The following is a 23,974-nucleotide window of genomic DNA, read 5'->3' on the forward strand; positions in this document are numbered from 1 at the left end:
GAGATAGCTAAGTCCTAATTAGGAGATAAAAAAAGTTCTGACTGTGGCACTAGGACGCTTCCTTAGTTTTCGAATATATGATTCGACAGTGTATTTATTTTAAAGGAAAGGCATGGCGACATTCAAAATGATCAAAACCGTAAACCGTAAAAAATATTTGGTGAGTAATGAGTTGAATACACGTTGTCACTCAGACGATGCCTTTCATGAGTGATACTATGAACGTGTACGTGCACGTGGGTATTATCTTTATGGTGATCACTCAGCCACTTACTCACTCACTCACTCACGCGGATTGATCGAAGAATTTTGAAAGGATGAAACTTTTGATGTACATTTGCTTTACAGAACAATCTGGACACGGCGTTCGATGCTGGAGGGACCGTGAACGCCGGACTGACTGCTACAACGATCGTCTCCCAGTGGACGTGGGCCGCTACACTGCTGCAGTCGTCCACAGTCGCCAGTAAAGTAAGACGCCGACAGCGCTTCATATGCACTGTGTAAAACGCGATGGTGATCGTAATCACGCCATGACTTGTCCCTGTGTTATTCAATAACAACATTTAATGATTTCTTTTTGGTGACGGAGCCGGACTGCTATTACCGAAGCAATTTGTAGAAGTAAAATCAATAACGAAATCCTACTTAAACAGAGGTCCGTGTTAATATATCCCTTCTGGTAGTGTTTGAAACTGTGTTCGTTAGTCTGTTTACATGCATTACTTTCAGTACAACATCAGTGAACCCTTCTGGTAGTGTTTGACACTGTGTTCGTTAGTCTGTTTACATGCATTACTTTCAGTACAACATCAGTGAACCCTTCTGGTAGTGTTTGACACTGTGTTCGTTAGTCTGTTTACATGCATTACTTTCAGTACAACATCAGTGAACCCTTCTGGTAGTGTTTGACACTGTGTCCGTTAGTCTGTTTACATGCATTACTTTCAGTACAACATCAGTGAACCCTTCTGGTAGTGTTTGACACTGTGTTCGTTAGTCTGTTTACATGCATTCCTTCCAGTACAACATCAGTGAACCCTTCTGGTAGTGTTTGACACTGTGTTCGTTAGTCTGTTTACATGCATTACTTTCAGTACAACATCAGTGAACCCTTCTGGTAGTGTTTGACACTGTGTTCGTTAGTCTGTTTACATGCATTACTTCCAGTACAACATCAGTGAACCCTTCTGGTAGTGTTTGACACTGTGTTCGTTAGTCTGTTTACTTTCATTACTTCCAGTACAACATCAGTGAACCCTTCTGGTAGTGTTTGACACTGTGTTCGTTAGTCTGTTTACATGCATTACTTTCAGTACAACATCAGTGAACCCTTCTGGTAGTGTTTGACACTGTGTTCGTTAGTCTGTTTACATGCATTACTTTCAGTACGACATCAGTGGACCCTTCTGGTAGTGTTTGACACTGTGTTCGTTAGTGTGTGTGCTTGCAATGCTTTCAGTACTTTCATATTATGATTTATAAAACCCTTTCGAAAATTGTTTAAGAAGACTTTCAATAGCAAACGAAGAGCATACTTTGATGTATAAAAAGAGAAACTTACTGCTGCAAGAGACAACCTATAGAAACTTTGGAAAACATTAGAGCAATCAGGTTCAACCTCAGATTGTGACACTACGAATGATGTAAGCAGTGAAGACTGGTTCAATCACTTCTCAGGGCTTGCAACTGAGAACTCTGATAATGTGTATGACTGTGATATCAATTCAGAAATTATCAAGGATGAAGAGCTAAAAAACATTAAATTGTCACATTACTGAAAACGAAGTCGAATTTAACAGTGTTGTTTAACAAGATTTTTCAAGATGGTATATTTCCTGTGTTTTGGGGTAAGGGCATCATTTGTGCCTTTTAAAAATCTGGTGTAAAAGGTAACCCCAATAATTATGGAGGTATCTCTCCTATTGATTCTGTGTGTAAAATATTCACTTCCATTCTCAATAGTAGGTGAAAGGTATGGTGTGAGAAGAATAATATTATTCATTAATCTCAGGCAGGCTTCAGGACTATTTACTCTACTACTACTACTATTTTCTCACTTCAAGCTATGGTACAGAACTATATATTTTCTCTTTTCAGAACTTATCAAAATATCTCTTTGAATGTGGCATCTACTATATTTGACAGCAAAATTGCACCGATTCTGCTTTATGGTGCAGAAATATGGGGGTTTACCTATCGTGCAAACGTTGAAAAATTACAAACTTATTTCAAAAGATATCTTCGTGTTAGCAAAACTGTATCTTCAAATATTGTACTCGGTGAAACAGGTAGAAGCCATCTTTGTGTACAGTATTTCACCCGTTGTATAAAGTACTGGTGTAGACTCCTGAATATGGAAAGTGTTCGTATTCCAAAGGCATGCTATGAGATGTTAAAAACATGCGACGACAATGGTGGTCGCAATTGGGTATCCCATGTACGTTTACTTTTATTTCACTCTGGGTTTTCTTTTGTGTGGTTATCGCAAGATTGTGGCGATGTAACAAGTTTTATAAGTGTTTTTAAACAGAGATGTAAAGATATAGATATACAGAATTGGTATGCAAAATCACTTCTTCATCATTCTTAAATCATTACTCGTCATATAAATCTGTACTTGAACCGGAAAAATATATATCAGAGTTTTGCTATGATAAAGATCTCTTACGAGTTTTATTTAAATTCAGATGCATGAGTCATAAACTTAAAATTCAACACAACCGTTTTAATAAGGTAAATGCTGATTCCATTAAATGTGATAAATGTAATTGTAATTTGATACAAGATGAGTATCATTTCTTACTCGTATGTCCATTTTATTCACAACAACGCTCTTTGTACATTCCTGATTTTTATATTATATCTCCAACCAGATCAAAGTTTACCCAGCTGCTTGCAACAAAGAATGTAAAACTCCTAAAAAATATTGCAATTTATCTTAAACTATATTTACCTGTATAAATTGTAAATTGTTGTCCTGACCATGTTCTATATTTTGCATATTGAATTGTACTTTTGGTCATGTGGCCATAAATACTGAATAAAGCTCTTCTTCTTCTTCTTCTTCTATTCATGAAAAAGACAGGAAGGTGTTATTGTCTGTTTATAGATTTTTCAAATGCATTTGATACAGTCAATCATAAAATATACACTCCCAAAAAAGAAACGCGTCATGAAAATAGCAATTTCATGTAGCAATGAATTAAAACGTGATTCATTTTACAAAAGGTTTTGCTCTGTTTATGAGTCCTATGGTGTTTATGTTTTGAAACATCACAACAAAACGCACCATCCGTAAAATACCCGTATTTAACAGCATGATTTTCAGTTTCGGCGTGTAGTGTCACAGAATACACACTTCACATGCAATGCACGTGGAAGTTGGGATCAGATAGTCTCAGTGATGGGTATAAAAGGTTGATCGCTGTCTGTCGATTATTCACTGTATTTGTTATATTATTGACGAACGCAAAATGCCACGTCTAAGTGAAGCTAACCGTCATATCGCCATTGGTTTGCTTGAAGCTGGTCAGTCTCAACGTGCAGTTGCCCGACGCATGAATGTTCAGCAAAGCACCATTTCACGGCTCTGGGAGAGATATCGCCGGCAGAATTCGGTAGCAGATGCCCCTCGTAGTGGGCGACCTCGAGCGACCACTGCGGCGCAAGATTGCTACATCCAGGTACATCACCTGCGTCATCGAACAGCTACGGCGACCAGTACCGCTCGACAAATACCCGGACTGAGGAGGCTTTCTGCACAGACAGTCAGGAACAGGTTGACAGAGGCTGGTTTACGTGCCAGAAGACCTTATTTTGGCCCTCTGCTTCGACAACAACATCGATGACATCGAGTTCAATGGTGCACCAACGTTCAGGCCTGGAACCTACCGAATTGGCGTAGAATCTGGTGCAGTGATGAATCACGATTTCGATTGGAACGACGCGATGGAAGAATGCGGGTGTACAGACGTCGACGTGAACGCTTCGCCCACGCTTGCGTTCCCCAGGTGGACAGATTCGGCCGGGACAGTGTTATGATGTGGGGAGCGATCACCTGCCGTAGGAGAAGTGATTTGGTGATGATCCAGGGCAACCTGACAGCTCAACGGTACTGTGACGAAATCATACGCCCACACCTCCTCCCAATCATTGATCGCCAGAGGGAGTTGTTTCAACAGGACAGTGCCAGGCCCCACACAGCACGTCACACTAGAGACTTCCTCCAGAACCACAACATCAATGTGCTACCCTGGCCCTCAAGATCACCGGACTTAAACCCGATCGAACATCTGTGGGATGCCCTGGACAGACGGGTGCGACGCCTTAACCCTCAGCCCCAGACACTTCAGCAACTCGCACAGGCACTACAGGCAGAGTGGGCTGCGATTGGGCAACATGAGACTCTGAGACTTATTCGTTCGATGCCGAGGCGATGCCGTGCAGTTCTGGATGCCCACGGTGGTCACACGAGGTATTGACTTCAGCGCCACCACACGTCTCCATGTGACACTCAAACTGACTTTCCTCGAGTTGGTGCCAAAGACGGATAAGTCTGCATTCCCAGTGTGCAATTTCGCTATATTTCATTGACTCATAAAGCCTACAAGATGTTTCAAAATAAACATAAAACTACAGTTGTCCTAGACAGGGCTGCATGTTTATTATCGTTATTAATCAGCTTATGGAAAGTATGGAGCAGGTTGGTGTCCGTGGTATATTTATTACACCTGATGTTAATAATCTATATCTCTAATGTTTGCGGGTGATGTGTCCTCAGTCTCGGATACTGCTTTCCAGCTCCAGAAGATTCATGGTCTTGGGAATTTTTGTCAACTTACTGGTATGAAGGTCAATGTTGAAAAGACTAAAGTTATTGTTTTCAGGAATAGTGGGCTCCTTAGACAGTATGAAAAGTTGTTTCTTAATGGTCAAAGGCTGGAAGTTGTCTCATACTACAGGTATTTGGGCATTGTGTTCACTCCAAGGCTAGTATAGACTAAAGCTTAGACTACTCTTTCTTCTCAAGCCAATATAACCCTTATGGCTATCTATAGATACCTAAAAAGAGTAGGTTATTTGTCATCTGCGGATCTTTTCAAAATATATGATGCTATGCTTAACGTTTTCTTTGTTACGGTTCAGAAATTTGGGGTGTAACGCATTGTAAAATCATTGAACAAATCTAGCTAAAAACATGTAAATGTTTCTTAAATGCTGGCAAAAATGCTTGTAACAATAGGTTCTTGGTGAATGTGGCAGATTCCCTCTTCAACTTACTCATAGGTCAAGGGCAGTTACATATTGGTGTAGACTTTTAACTCTTCCAAGTTGTAGATTACCTCATCAGTTTTATTTAATGTTAAAGTCTTTGGATGAATCGGGTCGCACGACATCGACATCGAGATTGTCTGATAATCTTTCACAAGATTGGTACTCATCGCTACATAATACAACCAGGTGTTCTAATTATATACTTTTGAAGTCCCTCCTAAATGTTTAAAAGTTTCTCAGTTTAGATATTGCTTTGTTTAGATATTGTTTGACAAAATTTAGATGTGGTAATTTTAAACTTAGTTTTGAGGCCGGTAGATATAACAGTCCATTATGATTCAAGATTTTGTCCTTTTTGCCTAAAAACTAATCTTAACTTAATTGAAGATGAAATACATGTTTTACTTTGTTGTAAAGCCTACCTAGATATAAGGAATAAAAGTCTGGATAAACATTTTAAACATCCTAGGAACACAGTTTTGCCAACAAAACGCCTTCAACAAACATAAATGTTATAAAGAAATTATGCCTATTGTTTATATAATGTTGGGAAATACTATTCTGATGTTTTTCTGTAAAAAGCATGCAACTTCATGCAAAATATCTATCTACGAATGTATTTTGGGCCAGTGGCCTATTACTAAATAAGATGTCTGTCTGTCTTGCAGTACGGCATCAGTGGACCCTTCTGGTACGCGGCAGGCGCCACAATCCAGATCCTGTTGTTTGCAACCCTGTCTGTGCAGCTGAAGATTCGGGCGCCTGGAGCCAAGACCTTCCTTCAGTTGATCAGGGCGCGCTTTGGAGTGAGGACTCACAAGGTGTTTTGTGCCTTCGCTCTCACCACAAACATCATCGTCACAGCCATGCTTATGCTAGGTAATACTTCCTTGTTGTACGATATCTCTCCTATAATGATATAAATGTGATATAGTACCTCTTTGTTCGCGTAGTTCCAAAGCCACGGTCCGACTGGAGATCATTACTGACACATACACTCCAAACACAGGTGGCGCTGCCGTCATCACGAGCCTGGTCAAGGACATCAGTCTGGAGTACGCAACAACCCTGGTGGCCATCACTATCGGCAGCTACACCTTTATCGGAGGGCTCGGGGCGACGTTCTACGTCAGCTACTTCAACACCGCCATCATCTACATCGTTATGATCGTCTTCCTTCTTAAGGTGTACGGGGATGACTCTCCCGACAACCCACTCGGTAAAAACAGTGGCCGCGAGGCTGTTAGCACTTATCATACCTGTAAATATATACAAGCTTGGACTGGTCTGACGGCAAACTGTCCTGTAGTAGTGAGGATGTTTGGTTGCAGGGTCAGCCCAGACGGTGTACACCCTGTTGTCGTGTAGTAGTGAGGATGTTTGGTTGCAGGGTCAGCCCAGAAGGTGTTCACCCTGTTGTCGTGTAGTAGTGAGGATGTTTGGTTGCAGGGTCAGCCCAGAAGGTGTACACCCTGTTGTCGTGTAGTAGTGAGGACGTTTTGTTGCAGGGTCAGCCCAGAAGGTGTACACCTTGTTGTCGTGTAGTAGTGAGGATGTTTGGTAGCAGGGTCAGCCCAGAAGGTGTACACCCTGTTGTTCTGTAGTAGTGAGGATGTTTGGCTGCAGGGTCAGCCCAGAAGGTGTACGCCCTGTTGTCGTGTAGTAGTGAGGATGTTTGGTTGCAGGGTCAGCCCAGAAGGTGTACACCCTGTTGTCGTGTAGTAGTGAGGATGTTGGTTGCAGGGTCAGCCCAGAAGGTGTGCACCCTGTTGTCCTGTAGTAGTGGGGATGTTTGGTTGCAGGGTCAGCCCAGAAGGTGTACGCCCTGTTGTCGTGTAGTAGTGAGAATGTTTGGTTGCAGGGTCAGCCCAGAAGGTGTACGCCCTGTTGTCGTGTAGTAGTGAGGATGTTTGGTTGCAGGGTCAGCCCAGAAGGTGTATACCCTGTTGTCGTGTAGTAGTGGGGATGTTGGTTGCAGGGTCAGCCCAGAAGGTGTGCACCCTGTTGTCCTGTAGTAGTGGGGATGTTTGGTTGCAGGGTCAGCCCAGAAGGTGTACACCCTGTTGTCGTGTAGAAGTGAGGATGTCTGATTGCAGGGTCAGCCCAGAAGGTGTGCACCCTGTTGTCGTTTAGTAGTGAGGATGTCTCATTGCAGGGTCAACCCAGAAGGTGTAAGCCCTGTTGTCGTGTAGTAGTGGGGATGTTTGGTTGCAGGGTCAGCCCAGAAGGTGTACACCCTGTTGTCGTGTAGTAGTGAGGATGGTTGGTTGCAGGGGTCAGCCCAGAAGGTGTACACCCTGTTGTCGTGTAGTAGTGGGGATGTTTGGTTGAAGGGTCAGCCGAGAAGGTGTACACCCTGTTGTCGTGTAGTAGTGAGGATGTTTGGTTGCAGGGTCAGCCCAGAAGGTGTACACCCTGTTGTCGTGTAGAAGTGAGGATGTCTGATTGCAGGGTCAGCCCAGAAGGTGTACACCCTGTTGTCGTGTAGTAGTGAGAATGTTTGGTTGTAGGGTCAGCCCAGAAGGTGTACACCCTGTTGTCGTGTAGTAGTGAGGATGTTTGGTTGCAGGATGAGCCCAGAAGGTGTACACCCTGTTGTCGTGTAGTAGTGAGGATGTTTGGTTGCAGGGTCAGCCAAGAAGGTGTACACCCTGTTGTCGTGTAGTAGTCAGGATGTTTGGTTGCAGGGTCAGCCCAGAAGGTGTACACCCTGTTGTCCTGTTGTAGTGAGGATGTTTGATTGCAGGGTCATCCCAGAAGGTGTACATCCTATTGTCCTGTAGTAGTGAGGATGTTTGATTGCAGGGTCATCCCAGAAGGTGTACACCCTGTTGTCGTGTAGTAGTGGGGATGTTTGATTGCAGGGTCATCCCAGAAGGTGTACATCCTGTTGTCCTGTTGTAGTGAGGATGTCTGATTGCAGGGTCATCCTAGAAGGTGTACACCCTGTTGTCGTGTAGTAGTGAGGATGTTTGGTTGCAGGGTCAGCCCAGACGGTGTACACCCTGTTGTCGTGTAGTAGTGAGGATGTTTGGTTGCAGGGTCAGCCCAGAAGGTGTTCACCCTGTTGTCGTGTAGTAGTGAGGATGTTTGGTTGCAGGGTCAGCCCAGAAGGTGTACACCCTGTTGTCGTGTAGTAGTGAGGACGTTTTGTTGCAGGGTCAGCCCAGAAGGTGTACACCTTGTTGTCGTGTAGTAGTGAGGATGTTTGGTTGCAGGGTCAGCCCAGAAGGTGTACACCCTGTTGTTCTGTAGTAGTGAGGATGTTTGGCTGCAGGGTCAGCCCAGAAGGTGTTCGCCCTGTTGTCGTGTAGTAGTGAGGATGTTTGGTTGCAGGGTCAGCCCAGAAGGTGTACACCCTGTTGTCATGTAAGTAGTGGGATGTTGGTTGCAGGGTCAGCCCAGAAGGTGTGCACCCTGTTGTCCTGTAGTAGTGGGGATGTTTGGTTGCAGGGTCAGCCCAGAAGGTGTACGCCCTGTTGTCGTGTAGTAGTGAGGATGTTTGGTTGCAGGGTCAGCCCAGAAGGTGTACGCCCTGTTGTCGTGTAGTAGTGAGGATGTTTGGTTGCAGGGTCAGCCCAGAAGGTGTACACCCTGTTGTCGTGTAGTAGTGGGGATGTTGGTTGCAGGGTCAGCCCAGAAGGTGTGCACCCTGTTGTCCTGTAGTAGTGGGGATGTTTGGTTGCAGGGTCAGCCCAGAAGGTGTACGCCCTGTTGTCGTGTAGTAGTGAGGGTGTTTGGTTGCAGGGTCAGCCCTGAAGGTGTACACCCTGTTGTCGTGTAGTAGTGAGGATGTTTGGTTGCAGGGTCAGCCCAGAAGGCGTACACCCTGTTGTCGTGTAGAAGTGAGGATGTCTGATTGCAGGGTCAGCCCAGAAGGTGTGCACCCTGTTGTCGTGTAGTAGTGAGGATGTCTCATTGCAGGGTCAACCCAGAAGGTGTACACCCTGTTGTCGTGTAGTAGTGGGGATGTTTGGTTGCAGGGTCAGCCCAGAAGGTGTACACACTGTTGTCCTGTAGTAGTGAGGATGTTTGGTTGCAGGGTCAGCCTAGAAGTTGTACACCCTGTTGTCGTGTAGTAGTGAGGATGGTTGGTTGCAGGGGTCAGCCCAGAAGGTGTACACCCTGTTGTCGTGTAGTAGTGGGGATGTTTGGTTGAAGGGTCAGCCGAGAAGGTGTACACCCTGTTGTCGTGTAGTAGTGAGGATGTTTGGTTGCAGGGTCAGCCCAGAAGGTGTACACCCTGTTGTCGTGTAGAAGTGAGGATGTCTGATTGCAGGGTCAGCCCAGAAGGTGTACACCCTGTTGTCGTGTAGTAGTGAGGATGTTTGGTTGCAGGGTCAGCCCAGAAGGTGTACACCCTGTTGTCGTGTAGTAGTGAGGATGTTTGGTTGCAGGATGAGCCCAGAAGGTGTACACCCTGTTGTCGTGTAGTAGTGAGGATGTTTGGTTGCAGGGTCAGCCAAAAGGTGTACACCCTGTTGTCGTGTAGTAGTCAGGATGTTTGGTTGCAGGGTCAGCCCAGAAGGTGTACATCCTGTTGTCCTGTAGTAGTGAGGATGTTTGGTTGCAGGGTCAGCCCAGAAGGTGTACACCCTGTTGTCGTGTAGTAGTGAGGATGTTTGGTTGAAGGGTCAGCCCAGAAGGTGTACACCCTGTTGTCGTGTAGTAGTGAGGATGTTTGATTGCAGGGTCAGCCCAGAAGGTGTACACCCTGTTGTCGTGTAGTAGTGGGGATGTTGGTTGCAGGGTCAGCCCAGAAGGTGTGCACCCTGTTGTCCTGTAGTAGTGGGGATGTTTGGTTGCAGGGTCAGCCCAGAAGGTGTACGCCCTGTTGTCGTGTAGTAGTGAGGGTGTTTGGTTGCAGGGTCAGCCCTGAAGGTGTACACCCTGTTGTCGTGTAGTAGTGAGGATGTTTGGTTGCAGGGTCAGCCCAGAAGGCGTACACCCTGTTGTCGTGTAGAAGTGAGGATGTCTCATTGCAGGGTCAACCCAGAAGGCGTACACCCTGTTGTCGTGTAGTAGTGAGGATGTTTGGTTGCAGGGTCAGCCCAGAAGGTGTGCACCCTGTTGTCGTGTAATAGTGAGGATGTCTCATTGCAGGGTCAACCCAGAAGGTGTAAGCCCTGTTGTCGTGTAGTAGTGGGGATGTTTGGTTGCAGGGTCAGCCCAGAAGGTGTACACACTGTTGTCCTGTAGGAGTGAGGATGTTTGGTTGCAGGGTCAGCCCAGAAGTTGTACACCCTGTTGTCGTGTAGTAGTGAGGATGGTTGGTTGCAGGGGTCAGCCCAGAAGGTGTACACCCTGTTGTGGTGTAGTAGTGAGGATGTTTGGTTGAAGGGTTAGCCCAGAAGGTGTACACCCTGTTGTCGTGTAGTAGTGAGGATGTTTGGTTGCAGGGTCAGCCCAGAAGGTGTACACCCTGTTGTCGTGTAGAAGTGAGGATGTCTGATTGCAGGGTCAGCCCAGAAGGTGTACACCCTGTTGTCGTGTAGTAGTGAGGATGTTTGGTTGCAGGGTCAGCCCAGAAGGTGTACACCCTGTTGTCGTGTAGTAGTGAGGATGTTTGGTTGCAGGGTCAGCCCAGAAGGTGTACATCCTGTTGTCCTGTTGTAGTGAGGATGTTTGATTGCAGGGTCAGCCCAGAAGGTGTACATCCTATTGTCCTGTAGTAGTGAGGATGTTTGATTGCAGGGTCATCCCAGAAGGTGTACACCCTGTTGTCGTGTAGTAGTGAGGATGTTTGATTGCAGGGTCATGCCAGAAGGTGTACATCCTGTTGTCCTGTTGTAGTGAGGATGTCTGATTGCAGGGTCATCCTAGAAGGTGTACACCCTGTTGTCGTGTAGTAGTGAGGATGTTTGATTGCAGGGTCAGCCCAGAAGGTGTACACCCTGTTGTCGTGTAGTAGTGAGGATGTTTGGTTGCAGGGTCAGCCCAGAAGGTGTACACCCTGTTGTCGTGTTAGTGAGGATGTTTGGTTGCAGGGTCAGCCCAGAAGGTGTACACCCTGTTGTCGTGTAGTAGTGAGGATGTCTGATTGCAGGGTCAGCCCAGAAGGTGTACACCCTGTTGTCGTGTAGTAGTGAGGATGTCTGATTGGGGTCAGCCCAGGGGTGTACACCCTGTTGTCGTGTAGTAGTGAGGATGTCTGATTGCAGGGTCAGCCCAGAAGTTGTACACCCTGTTGTCGTGTAGTAGTGAGGATGTTTGGTTGCAGGGTCAGCCCAGAAGGTGTACACCCTGTTGTCGTGTAGTAGTGAGGATGTCTGATTGCAGGGTCAGCCCAGAAGGTGTACACCCTGTTGTCGTGTAGTAGTGAGGATGTTTGGTTGCAGGGTCAGCCCAGAAGGTGTACACCCTGTTGTCCTGTAGTACTGGCGGTCCCGAGGGGAACACGGACAGGAGCTACCTGACCCTCATCTCCAACTCTGGACTCATGTTCGGCCTCATCAACATCGTCGGTACGTCAGTCTCTCACACATGTTAAACATATAATAAAGTATACCAGCAAAGTTACCCTACCCATGTTAAAATTTAACCTTCTGTAACCTTCCCATTTTATAATATCACCCTGCTTTTGTTATTCAACCTTCCCATGTTATAATATCACCCTTCTGTTGTTATTCAACCTTCCCATGTTATAATATCACCCTTCTGTTGTTATTCAACCTTCCCATGTTATGAAATCACCCTTCTGTTGTACCCTTCTGTTGTTATGTAACCTTCCCATGTTACAATATTCCTCTCCTGTTGTAACTTAGCGTGTCAGACAATGATGTGTCAATGTTTTAGGTAACTTCGGCACCGTGTTCGTGGACCAGTCCTACTGGCAGAGCAGTGTGGCTGCTAAACCCAAGCAAGGCGTGGTTGGATTTCTATGCGGTGGTCTGGCCTGGTTTGCCGTGCCCTTCTCCCTAGCTACAACCATGGGCCTCGCCTACATCGCCCTCAGCACTCACCAAGGGGCACCACTGCTCAGCTCGGATGAAGTGAACGCTGGTGGGTAGAAGTGTCCATACACACATACAGAGTGTTCCACCATACACACATACACAAATATGCATGATGAGACACACATATGCAGTGTTTTACCAAACACACATGTATATTGTTTTACCATGCAGACATATGCAGTGTTTTACCATATACACATATACAGTGTTTTACTACGTGTACACGCGTACAGTGTCACACCAGTTTGGAGTAATATGTCTTGATGTCGGGTGTGTGTTGCAGGTCTCGTGCCTCCAGTTGTTGCCCAGAAGCTGTTCGGACGCAAAGGGGAGATCTTGATGTTGCTGATGGTGCTGATGGCCATCACGTCCACAGGGTCGTCCGAGGTCATGGCGGTCACTTCAATCATGGTGTACGACATATACGGACTGTATCTCAAGGTGAGACTGTATGTCAAGGTGAGACTGTATGTCAAGGTGAGACTGTATCTCAAGGTGAGACTGTATGTCAAGGTGAGACTGTATGTCAAGGTGAGACTGTATGTCAAAGTGAGACGGTATGTCAAGGTGAGACTGTATGTCAAGGTGAGACTGTATGTCAAGGTGAGACTGTATGTCAAAGTCAGTCTGTATGTCAAAGTGAAGCTGTATGTCAAGGTCAATCTATATGTCTTGGTGTGTCTATCACAATGAGTCTGTAAGCCTGGCTGAATCAGGATGGGTGTTCATGTCAACGGTATCTGTCAAGACATTTTATATGTGAAGGACAGCCTATATGTCAAAGGTGTGAGTGACTTTAGTTTTACGCCGCTTTTAGCAATATTCCAGTAATATCACGGCGGATGACACCAGAAATGGGCTTCACACATTGTACCCATGAGGGGATTCAAACCCGGGTCTTCGGCGTGACGAGCGAAAGCTTTAACCACTAGGTTACCCCACCTCCACATATGTCAAAGGAGGTATGTCACGACAATTATGTATGTCATGATGAGAGTATATGCACTGTTGGTATGTGTGTCACGACAATTATGTGTGTCATGGTGAGAGTATATGCTACCGTCGGTATGTGTAAGTCAAGGCGATTATGTTGATGCCAATGTGAAGGATAGGCTGTATTTCAAGGTGTTTGACAAATGTCTATGCTTTAGTGAATATCCCTCGACGTTGAGTTCACAAACCAAAGCATGTGTGTACCTCAGGTGATTATGTAAGTATTTTAGGAGCGCTTCTGGTTAGGCTGATGTTTGGAAGCTTGTACTGCACTGTGGTGTTGTTTCCAGCCGTACAGGGTTATGGTTTGTGTTCGTTATGTAGGATAGATGTGATGATATAGTAGGAGCGCTTCTGCTTAAGCTGATGTTTGGAAGCTTGTACTGCACCGTTGAGTTAGATGTTATGTTATTTTAGGAGCACTTCTGCTTAAGCTGATGTTTGGAAGCTTGTACTGCACCGTTAAGTTAGATGTGATGTTATTTTAGGAGCGCTTCTGCTTAAGCTGATGTTTGGAAGCTTGTACTGCACCGTTGAGTTAGATGTGATGTTATTTTAGGAGCGCTTCTGCTTAAGCTGATGTTTGGAAGCTTGTCCTGCACCGTTGAGTTAGATGTGATGTTATTTTAGGAGCGCTTCTGCTTAAGCTGATGTTTGGAAGCTTGTCCTGCACCGTTAAGTTAGATGTGATGTTATAGTAGGAGCGCTTCTGCTTAAGCTGATGTTTGGAAGCTTGTACTGCACCGTTGAGTTAGAGTTAGATGTGATGTTATTTTAGGAGCGCTTCTGCTTAAGCTGATGTTTGGAAGCTTGTACTGCACCGTTTAAGTTAGATGTGATGTTATTTTAGGAGCGCTTCTGCTTAAGCTGATGTTTGGAAGCTTGTACTGCACCGTTAAGTTAGATGTGATGTTATTTTAGGAGCGCTTCTGCTTAAGCTGATGTTTGGAAGCTTGTACTGCACCGTTAAGTTAGATGTGATGTTATTTTAGGAGCGCTTCTGCTTAAGCTGATGTTTGGAAGCTTGTACTGCACCGTTAAGTTAGATGTGATGTTATTTTAGGAGCGCTTCTGCTTAAGCTGATGTTTGGAAGCTTGTACTGCACCGTTAAGTTAGATGTGATGTTATTTTAGGAGCGCTTCTGCTTAAGCTGATGTTTGGAAGCTTGTACTGCACCGTTAAGTTAGATGTGATGTTATTTTAGGAGCGCTTCTGCTTAAGCTGATGTTTGGAAGCTTGTACTGCACCGTTAAGTTAGATGTGATGTTATTTTAGGAGCGCTTCTGCTTAAGCTGATGTTTGGAAGCTTGTACTGCACCGTTAAGTTAGATGTGATGTTATTTTAGGAGCGCTTCTGCTTAAGCTGATGTTTGGAAGCTTGTACTGCACCGTTAAGTTAGATGTGATGTTTTATTTTAGGAGCGCTTCTGCTTAAGCTGATGTTTGGAAGCTTGTACTGCACCGTTAAGTTAGATGTGATGTTATTTTAGGAGCGCTTCTGCTTAAGGCTGATGTTTGGAAGCTTGTACTGCACCGTTAAGTTAGATGTGATGTTATTTTAGGAGCGCTTCTGCTTAAGCTGATGTTTGGAAGCTTGTACTGCGCCGTTAAGTTAGATGTGATGTTATTTTAGGAGCGCTTCTGCTTAAGCTGATGTTTGGAAGCTTGTACTGCACCGTTAAGTTAGATGTGATGTTATTTTAGGAGCGCTTCTGCTTAAGCTGATGTTTGGAAGCTTGTACTGCACCGTTAAGTTAGATGTGATGTTATTTTAGGAGCGCTTCTGCTTAAGCTGATGTTTGGAAGCTTGTACTGCACCGTTAAGTTAGATGTGATGTTATTTTAGGAGCGCTTCTGCTTAAGCTGATGTTTGGAAGCTTGTACTGCACCGTTAAGTTAGATGTGATGTTATTTTAGGAGCGCTTCTGCTTAAGCTGATGTTTGGAAGCTTGTACTGCGCCGTTAAGTTAGATGTGATGTTATTTTAGGAGCGCTTCTGCTTAAGCTGATGTTTGGAAGCTTGTACTGCACCGTTAAGTTAGATGTGATGTTATTTTAGGAGCGCTTCTGCTTAAGCTGATGTTTGGAAGCTTGTACTGCACCGTTAAGTTAGATGTGATGATATTTTAGGAGCGCTTCTGCTTAAGCTGATGTTTGGAAGCTTGTACTGCACCGTTAAGTTAGATGTGATGTTATTTTAGGAGCGCTTCTGCTTAAGCTGATGTTTGGAAGCTTGTACTGCACCGTTGAGTTAGATCTGATGTTATTTTAGGAGCGCTTCTGCTTAAGCTGATGTTTGGAAGCTTGTACTGCACCGTTAAGTTAGATCTGATGTTATTTTAGGAGCGCTTCTGCTTAAGCTGATGTTTGGAAGCTTGTACTGCACCGTTGAGTTAGATGTGATGTTATAGTAGGAGCGCTTCTGCTTAAGCTGATGTTTGGAAGCTTGTACTGCACCGTTAAGTTAGATCTGATGATATTTTAGGAGCGCTTCTGCTTAAGCTGATGTTTGGAAGCTTGTACTGCACCGTTAAGTTAGATCTGATGATATTTTAGGAGCGCTTCTGCTTAAGCTGATGTTTGGAAGCTTGTACTGCACCGTTAAGTTAGATGTGATGATATTTTAGGAGCGCTTCTGCTTAAGCTGATGTTTGGAAGCTTGTACTGCACCGTTAAGTTAGATGTGATGTTATTTTAGGAGCGCTTCTGCTTAAGCTGATGTTTGGAAGCTTGTACTGCACCGTTGAGTTAGATGTGATGTTATTTTAGGAGCGCTTCTGCTTAAGCTGATGTTTGGAAGCTTGTACTGCACCGTTAAGTTAGATCTGATGATATTTTAGAGCGCTTCTGCTTAAGCTGATGTTTGGAAGCTTGTACTGCACCGTTGAGTTAGATGTGATGTTATTTTAGGAGCGCTTCTGCTTAAGCTGATGTTTGGAAGCTTGTACTGCACCGTTAAGTTAGATCTGATGATATTTTAGGAGCGCTTCTGCTTAAGCTGATGTTTGGAAGCTTGTACTGCACCGTTAAGTTAGATCTGATGATATTTTAGGAGCGCTTCTGCTTAAGCTGATGTTTGGAAGCTTGTACTGCACCGTTAAGTTAGATGTGATGTTATTTTAGGAGCGCTTCTGCTTAAGCTGATGTTTGGAAGCTTGTACTGCACCGTTAAGTTAGATGTGATGTTATTTTAGGAGCGCTTCTGCTTAAGCTGATGTTTGGAAGCTTGTACTGCACCGTTAAGTTAGATGTGATGTTATTTTAGGAGCGCTTCAGATTAAGCTGATGTTTGGAAGCTTGTACTGCACCGTTAAGTTAGATGTGATGTTATTTTAGCAGCGCTTCTGCTTAAGCTGATGTTTGGAAGCTTGTACTGCACCGTTGAGTTAGATCTGATGATATTTTAGGAGCGCTTCTGCTTAAGCTGATGTTTGGAAGCTTGTACTGCACCGTTAAGTTAGATGTGATGTTATTTTAGGAGCGCTTCTGCTTAAGCTGATGTTTGGAAGCTTGTACTGCACCGTTAAGTTAGATGTGATGTTATTTTAGGAGCGCTTCTGCTTAAGCTGATGTTTGGAAGCTTGTACTGCACCGTTAAGTTAGATGTGATGTTATTTTAGGAGCGCTTCAGATTAAGCTGATGTTTGGAAGCTTGTACTGCACCGTTAAGTTAGATGTGATGTTATTTTAGCAGCGCTTCTGCTTAAGCTGATGTTTGGAAGCTTGTACTGCACCGTTGAGTTAGATCTGATGATATTTTAGAGCGCTTCTGCTTAAGCTGATGTTTGGAAGCTTGTACTGCACCGTTAAGTTAGATGTGATGTTATTTTAGCAGCGCTTCTGCTTGCTGATGTTTGGAAGCTTGTACTGCACCGTTAAGTTAGATGTGATGTTATTTTAGGAGCGCTTCTGCTTAAGCTGATGTTTGGAAGCTTGTACTGCACCGTTGAGTTAGATGTGATGTTATTTTAGCAGCGCTTCTGCTTAAGCTGATGTTTGGAAGCTTGTACTGCACCGTTGAGTTAGATCTGTTGATATTTTAGGAGCGCTTCTGCTTAAGCTGATGTTTGGAAGCTTGTACTGCACCGTTGAGTTAGATGTGATGTTATTTTAGGAGCGCTTCTGCTTAAGCTGATGTTTGGAAGCTTGTACTGCACCGTTAAGTTAGATCTGATGATATTTTAGGAGCGCTTCTGCTTAAGCTGATGTTTGGAAGCTTGTACTGCACCGTTAAGTTAGATGTGATGTTATTTTAGGAGCGCTTCTGCTTAAGCTGATGTTTGGAAGCTTGTACTGCACCGTTGAGTTACATGTGATGTTATTTTAGGAGCTTTTCTGCTTAAGCTGATGTTTGGAAGCTTGTACTGCACCGTTAAGTTAGATGTGATGTTATTTTAGGAGCGCTTCTGCTTAAGCTGATGGTTGGAAGCTTGTACTGCACCGTTGAGTTACATGTGATGTTATTTTAGGAGCGCTTCTGCTTAAGCTGATGTTTGGAAGCTTGTACTGCACCGTTAAGTTAGATGTGATGATATAGTAGGAGCGCTTCTGCTTAAGCTGATGTTTGGAAGCTTGTACTGCACCGTTAAGTTAGATCTGATGATATTTTAGGAGCGCTTCTGCTTAAGCTGATGTTTGGAAGCTTGTACTGCAACCGTTAAGTTAGATGTGATGTTATTTTAGGAGCGCTTCTGCTTAAGCTGATGTTTGGAAGCTTGTACTGCACCGTTAAGTTAGATCTGATGATATTTTAGGAGCGCTTCTGCTTAAGCTGATGTTTGGAAGCTTGTACTGCACCGTTAAGTTAGATGTGATGTTATTTTAGGAGCGCTTCTGCTTAAGCTGATGTTTGGAAGCTTGTACTGCACCGTTAAGTTAGATCTGATGATATTTTAGGAGCGCTTCTGCTTAAGCTGATGTTTGGAAGCTTGTACTGCACCGTTAAGTTAGATCTGATGATATTTTAGGAGCGCTTCTGCTTAAGCTGATGTTTGGAAGCTTGTACTGCACCGTTGAGTTACATGTGATGTTATTTTAGGAGCGCTTCTGCTTAAGCTGATGTTTGGAAGCTTGTACTGCACCGTTAAGTTAGATCTAATGTTATTTTAGGAGCGCTTCTGCTTAAGCTGATGTTTGGAAGCTTGTACTGCACCGTTGAGTTACATGTGATGTTATTTTAGGAGCGCTTCAGATTAAGCTGATGTTTGGAAGCTTGTACTGCACCGTTAAGTTAGATGTGATGTTATTTTAGGAGTGCTTCAGATTAAGCTGATGTTTGGAAGCTTGTACTGCACCGTTAAGTTAGATGTGATGTTATTTTAGGAGCGCTTCTGCTTGCTGATGTTTGGAAGCTTGTACTGCACCGTTGAGTTACATGTGATGTTATTTTAGGAGCGCTTCAGATTAAGCTGATGTTTGGAAGCTTGTACTGCACCGTTGAGTTAGATGTGATGTTATTTTAGGAGCGCTTCTGCTTAAGCTGATGTTTGGAAGCTCGTACTGCACCGTTAAGTTAGATGTGATGTTATTTTAGGAGCGCTTCAGATTAAGCTGATGTTTGGAAGCTTGTACTGCACCGTTAAGTTAGATGTGATGTTATTTTAGGAGCGCTTCAGATTAAGCTGATGTTTGGAAGCTTGTCCTGCACTGTTAAGTTAGATTTTAGGAGCTTTTCTCGCCAAACTGATGTTTGTCCTGTACCGTGGTGTTGCTTTCAGCCCTACAGACTGATGACAGACACCAACAGCTGCATCTTGTGCGGGAAGGGGCGTGGTCGGATGGCGAACCCCAGGGACAAGTGCGTGTGTGAGAGCATGACGTACTGCTCAGCATGTCACAGTGACGACAAGTAAGTGGGACCATACGATAAGGTATCTGTGTTCAAAGGGAGGGGCACCTGTGTCAGTAGAGAGGTGGGTACATCGGTGTGTAGAGGTGTGTACTTTTGTGTATAGGGCGATGTGTACTTCTGTGTGTAGAGAGATGGGTACTTCTGGGTATAGAGATACTTCTGTGTGTAGAGATGTGGGTACTTCTGTGTTTTGAGATACTTCTGTGTGTAGAGATGTGGGTACTTCTGTGTTTTGAGATACTTCTGTGTGTAGAGAGGTGGGTACTTCTGTGTTTTGAGGTACTTCTGTGTGTAGAGATTTGGGTACTTCTGTGTTTTGAGATACTTCTCTTTGTAGAGATTTAGGTACTTCTGTGTGTAGAGAGGTGGGTACTTCTGTGTGTAGAGATGTGGGTACTTCTGTGTGTAGAGAAATGAATACTTCTGTGTGTAGAGAGGTGGGTACTTCTGTGTGTAGAGATGTGGGTACTTCTGTGTGTAGAGAAATGAGTACTTATGTGTGTAGAGATGTGGGTACTTCTGTGTGTAGAGAGGTGGGTACTTCTGTGTGTAGAGATGTGGGTACTTCTGTGTGTAGAGAAATGAGTGCTTCTGTGTATAGAGAGGTGGGTACTTCTGTTTATAAAGAGGTGGGTACTTCTGTGTATAGAAATACTTCTGTGTATAATGGGTAGGTACGTCCATTTGTCGAGAGGTGGGTACATCTGTCTGTAGTGAGGTGGGTACATCTGTATGTAGAGAGGTGGGTACTTCTTTTTATAGAGGGTTGGGTGCTTGTGTGTGTAGAAAAAGGCCACAGCACATGGGAGATGCATTTCACTGTTTGATGCTCTCTGACATATTACCAGTCAAAGCGTTATGTACTATGACTGGTAACACTACTATGGGGTGGTTCATATATATTTGTATTTTCAGAGCCCGGTAGGTGGGGTAGTTCATATCTATTTGTATTTTCAGAGCCCGGGAGCTGTGTCGGCGCGCCATCAAACCGGAGTACAAGTGCACTGTGCACGGATCCTATCGGGTGTACAACGACCTGCTGCTCCGTCTCAAGAGTTGGTGTCTCGTGTGGACAACGTTCAGCATCCTGCCTCTAACAGTCATCCTGTCACTCATGCAGGTCAGTGCTTCCAGCAGTCATCCTGTCACTCATGCAGGTCAGTGCTTCCCTTATCCTTCCAGCAGTCATCCTGTCACTCATGCACGTCAGTGCCTTCCCTGTCCTTCCAGCAGTCATCCTGTCACTCATGCAGGTCAGTGCGTCGCTTATCCTTCCAGCAGTCATCCTGTCACTCATGCAGGTCAGTGCGTCCCCTGTCCTTCCAGCAGTCATCCTGTCACTCATGCACGTCAGTGCCTTCCCTGTCCTTCCAGCAGTCATCCTGTCACTCATGCAGGTCAGTGCCTTCCCTGTCCTTCCAGCAGTCACCCTGTCACTCATGCAGGTCAGTGCTTCCAGCAGTCATCCTGTCACTCATGCAGGTCAGTGCGTCCCTTATCCTTCCAGCAGTCATCCTGTCACTCATGCAGGTCAGTGCGTCCCCTGTCCTTCCAGCAGTCATCCTGTCACTCATGCAGGTCAGTGCGTCCCTTATCCTTCCAGCAGTCATCCTGTCACTCATGCAGGTCAGTGCCTTCCCTGTCCTTCCAGCAGTCATCCTGTCACTCATGCAGGTCAGGGCGTCCCTTATCCTTCCAGCAGTCATCCTGTCACTCATGCAGGTCAGTGCCTTCCCTGTCCTTCCAGCAGTCATCCTGTCACTCATGCAGGTTAGTGCCTTCCCTGTCCTTCCAGCAGTCATCCTATCACGCATGCACGTCAGTGCTTCTCTTATCCTTCCAGCAGTCATCCTGTCACTCATGCAGGTCAGTGCTTCCAGCAGTCATCCTATCACTCATGCAGGTCAGTGCGTCTCTTATCCTTCCAGCAGTCATCCTGTCACTCATGCAGGTCAGTGCCTTCCCTGTCCTTCCAGCAGTCATCCTGTCACTCATACACGTCAGTGGGTCCCTTATCTTTCCAGCAGTCATCCTGTCACTCATGCAGGTCAGTGTCTTCCCTGTCCTTCCAGCAGTCATCCTGTCACTCATACACGTCAGTGGGTCCCTTATCTTTCCAGCAGTCATCCTGTCACTCATGCAGGTCAGTGCTTCCAGCAGTCATCCTATCACTCATGCAGGTCAGTGCGTCTCTTATCCTTCCAGCAGTCATCCTGTCACTCATGCAGGTCAGTGCCTTCCCTGTCCTTCCAGCAGTCATCCTGTCACTCACACGTCAGTGGGTCCCTTATCTTTCAGCAGTCATCCTGTCACTCATGCAGGTCAGTGCTTCCAGCAGTCATCCTATCACTCATGCAGGTCAGTGCGTCTCTTATCCTTCCAGCAGTCATCCTGTCACTCATGCAGGTCAGTGCCTTCCCTGTCCTTCCAGCAGTCATCCTATCACTCATACACGTCAGTGGGTCCCTTATCTTTCCAGCAGTCATCCTGTCACTCATGCAGGTCAGTGTCTTCCCTGTCCTTCCAGCAGTCATCCTGTCACTCATACACGTCAGTGGGTCCCTTATCTTTCCAGCAGTCATCCTGTCACTCATGCAGGTCAGTGCTTCCAGCAGTCATCCTATCACTCATGCAGGTCAGTGCGTCTCTTATCCTTCCAGCAGTCATCCTGTCACTCATGCAGGTCAGTGCCTTCCCTGTCCTTCCAGCAGTCATCCTGTCACTCATACACGTCAGTGGGTCCTTATCTTTCCAGCAGTCATCCTGTCACTCATGCAGGTCAGTGCTTCCAGCAGTCATCCTATCACTCATGCAGGTCAGTGCGTCTCTTATCCTTCCAGCAGTCATCCTGTCACTCATGCAGGTCAGTGTCTTCCCTGTCCTTCCAGCAGTCATCCTGTCACTCATACACGTCAGTGGGTCCCTTATCTTTCCAGCAGTCATCCTGTCACTCATGCAGGTCAGTGCTTCCAGCAGTCATCCTATCACTCATGCAGGTCAGTGCGTCTCTTATCCTTCCAGCAGTCATCCTGTCACTCATGCAGGTCAGTGCCTTCCCTGTCCTTCCAGCAGTCATCCTGTCACTCATACACGTCAGTGGGTCCCTTATCTTTCCAGCAGTCATCCTGTCACTCATGCAGGTCAGTGCTTCCCCTGTCCTTCCAGCAGTCATCCTGTCACTCATGCAGGTCAGTGTCTTCCCTGTCCTTCCAGCAGTCATCCTGTCACTCATGGAGGTCAGTGTCTTCCCTGTCCTTCCAGCAGTCATCCTGTCACTCATACACGTCAGTGTCTTCCCTGTCCTTCCAGCAGTCATCCTGTCACTCATGCAGGTCAGTGCCTTCCCTGTCCTTCCAGCAGTCATCCTGTCACTCATACACGTCAGTGGGTCCCTTATCTTTCCAGCAGTCATCCTGTCACTCATGCAGGTCAGTGTCTTCCCTGTCCTTCCAGCAGTCATCCTGTCACTCATACACGTCAGTGGGTCCCTTATCTTTCCAGCAGTCATCCTGTCACTCATGCAGGTCAGTGCTTCCCCTGTCCTTCCAGCAGTCATCCTGTCACTCATGCAGGTCAGTGTCTTCCCTGTCCTTCCAGCAGTCATCCTGTCACTCATACACGTCAGTGTCTTCCCTGTCCTTCCAGCAGTCATCCTGTCACTCATGCAGGTCAGTGCCTTCCCTGTCCTTCCAGCAGTCATCCTGTCACTCATACACGTCAGTGGGTCCCTTATCTTTCCAGCAGTCATCCTGTCACTCATGCAGGTCAGTGTCTTCCCTGTCCTTCCAGCAGTCATCCTGTCACTCATACACGTCAGTGGGTCCCTTATCTTTCCAGCAGTCATCCTGTCACTCATGCAGGTCAGTGCTTCCCCTGTCCTTCCAGCAGTCATCCTGTCACTCATGCAGGTCAGTGTCTTCCCTGTCCTTCCAGCAGTCAACCTGTCACTCATGCAGGTCAGTGCTTCCCTTGTGCTTCCAGCATGTGACCCAACCTTCCGTCTCTAACGTTTCAGCTTGTCCTCAACATCTTACTCTGTTTCAGCTTAGCTTGGGCTGGGTCTACCTGTTCATGGGGATTCTGATTGGTTCTGCCGTAATTCCAATCACGTTATCCATGTTCTGGGAGCGCCTGACACCAGTCGCTATGATGGCTGGGAGCATTGGAGGAGCAGTAATGGCTATCATTGTCTGGTTAAGCGTTGCCTCAACCTACCCTGGGGGCCTCGGGGAATTCTTGCTCAATACAGGTAAAAACCGCTGTCGATACAGGCACACATACCCCGCACAATACAGGTTAAACCGCTGTCGATACAGGCACACATACCCCGCACACTTGTAACTCTCATACTTGTATAACACAGTCACACCAACGCCACCGCCGACACAAAGTATCTTGTAATTCTGAGACATATTGAATACTGTCACGCCAGTATATTGCTGTGACACCTGTACAACACTGCCGAACCTTTACAACACTGCTACATCTGTACTAAACTGAGACACATCTATAACATTGAGACACGTGTATAACATTTACACACGTGTATAACACTGACACGTGTATAACACTGAGACATGTATAACACTGAGACACGTGTATAACTCTGAGACACGTGTATAACACTGAGACACGTATATAACGTATAACACTGAGACACGTGTATAACACGGAGACGTGTATAACGTATAACACTGAGACACGTGCATAACACTGAGACACGTGTATAACGTATAACACTGAGACACGTGTATAACGTATAACACTGAGACACGTGTTTAACACTGAGACACATGTATAACACTGAGACACGTGTATAACACTGAGACAAGTGTATAACGTATAACACTGAGACAGGTGTATAACACTGAAACACGAGTATTACGTATAACACTG

At 45.5% G+C, this 23,974-nt stretch overlaps 1 protein-coding gene across 1 annotated transcript in view; it reads left to right on the forward strand.

Annotated features, from left to right (window-relative positions):
* Nucleotides 1–348: 348 nt before the first annotated feature.
* The window catches only part of LOC124269874 (urea-proton symporter DUR3-like), a gene marked incomplete at its 5' end in the record, with an annotated part of 29,330 nt that continues 5,704 nt past the window's right edge, over nucleotides 349–23,974 (forward strand). Inside the window, 9 exons of the mRNA XM_046704924.1 lie at nucleotides 349–471; nucleotides 5,946–6,156; nucleotides 6,287–6,496; nucleotides 11,616–11,741; nucleotides 12,073–12,279; nucleotides 12,517–12,674; nucleotides 18,945–19,075; nucleotides 20,036–20,198; nucleotides 23,123–23,327. Coding sequence (XP_046560880.1) covers nucleotides 349–471; nucleotides 5,946–6,156; nucleotides 6,287–6,496; nucleotides 11,616–11,741; nucleotides 12,073–12,279; nucleotides 12,517–12,674; nucleotides 18,945–19,075; nucleotides 20,036–20,198; nucleotides 23,123–23,327 — 1,534 coding nt within the window. The remainder of the gene's footprint in view (nucleotides 472–5,945; nucleotides 6,157–6,286; nucleotides 6,497–11,615; nucleotides 11,742–12,072; nucleotides 12,280–12,516; nucleotides 12,675–18,944; nucleotides 19,076–20,035; nucleotides 20,199–23,122; nucleotides 23,328–23,974) is intronic.

The sequence above is a fragment of the Haliotis rubra genome, unplaced genomic scaffold (assembly GCF_003918875.1).
Source record: "Haliotis rubra isolate DU_JTF1 unplaced genomic scaffold, ASM391887v1 Scf1483, whole genome shotgun sequence".
Taxonomy (NCBI): Eukaryota; Metazoa; Mollusca; class Gastropoda; order Lepetellida; family Haliotidae; genus Haliotis; species Haliotis rubra.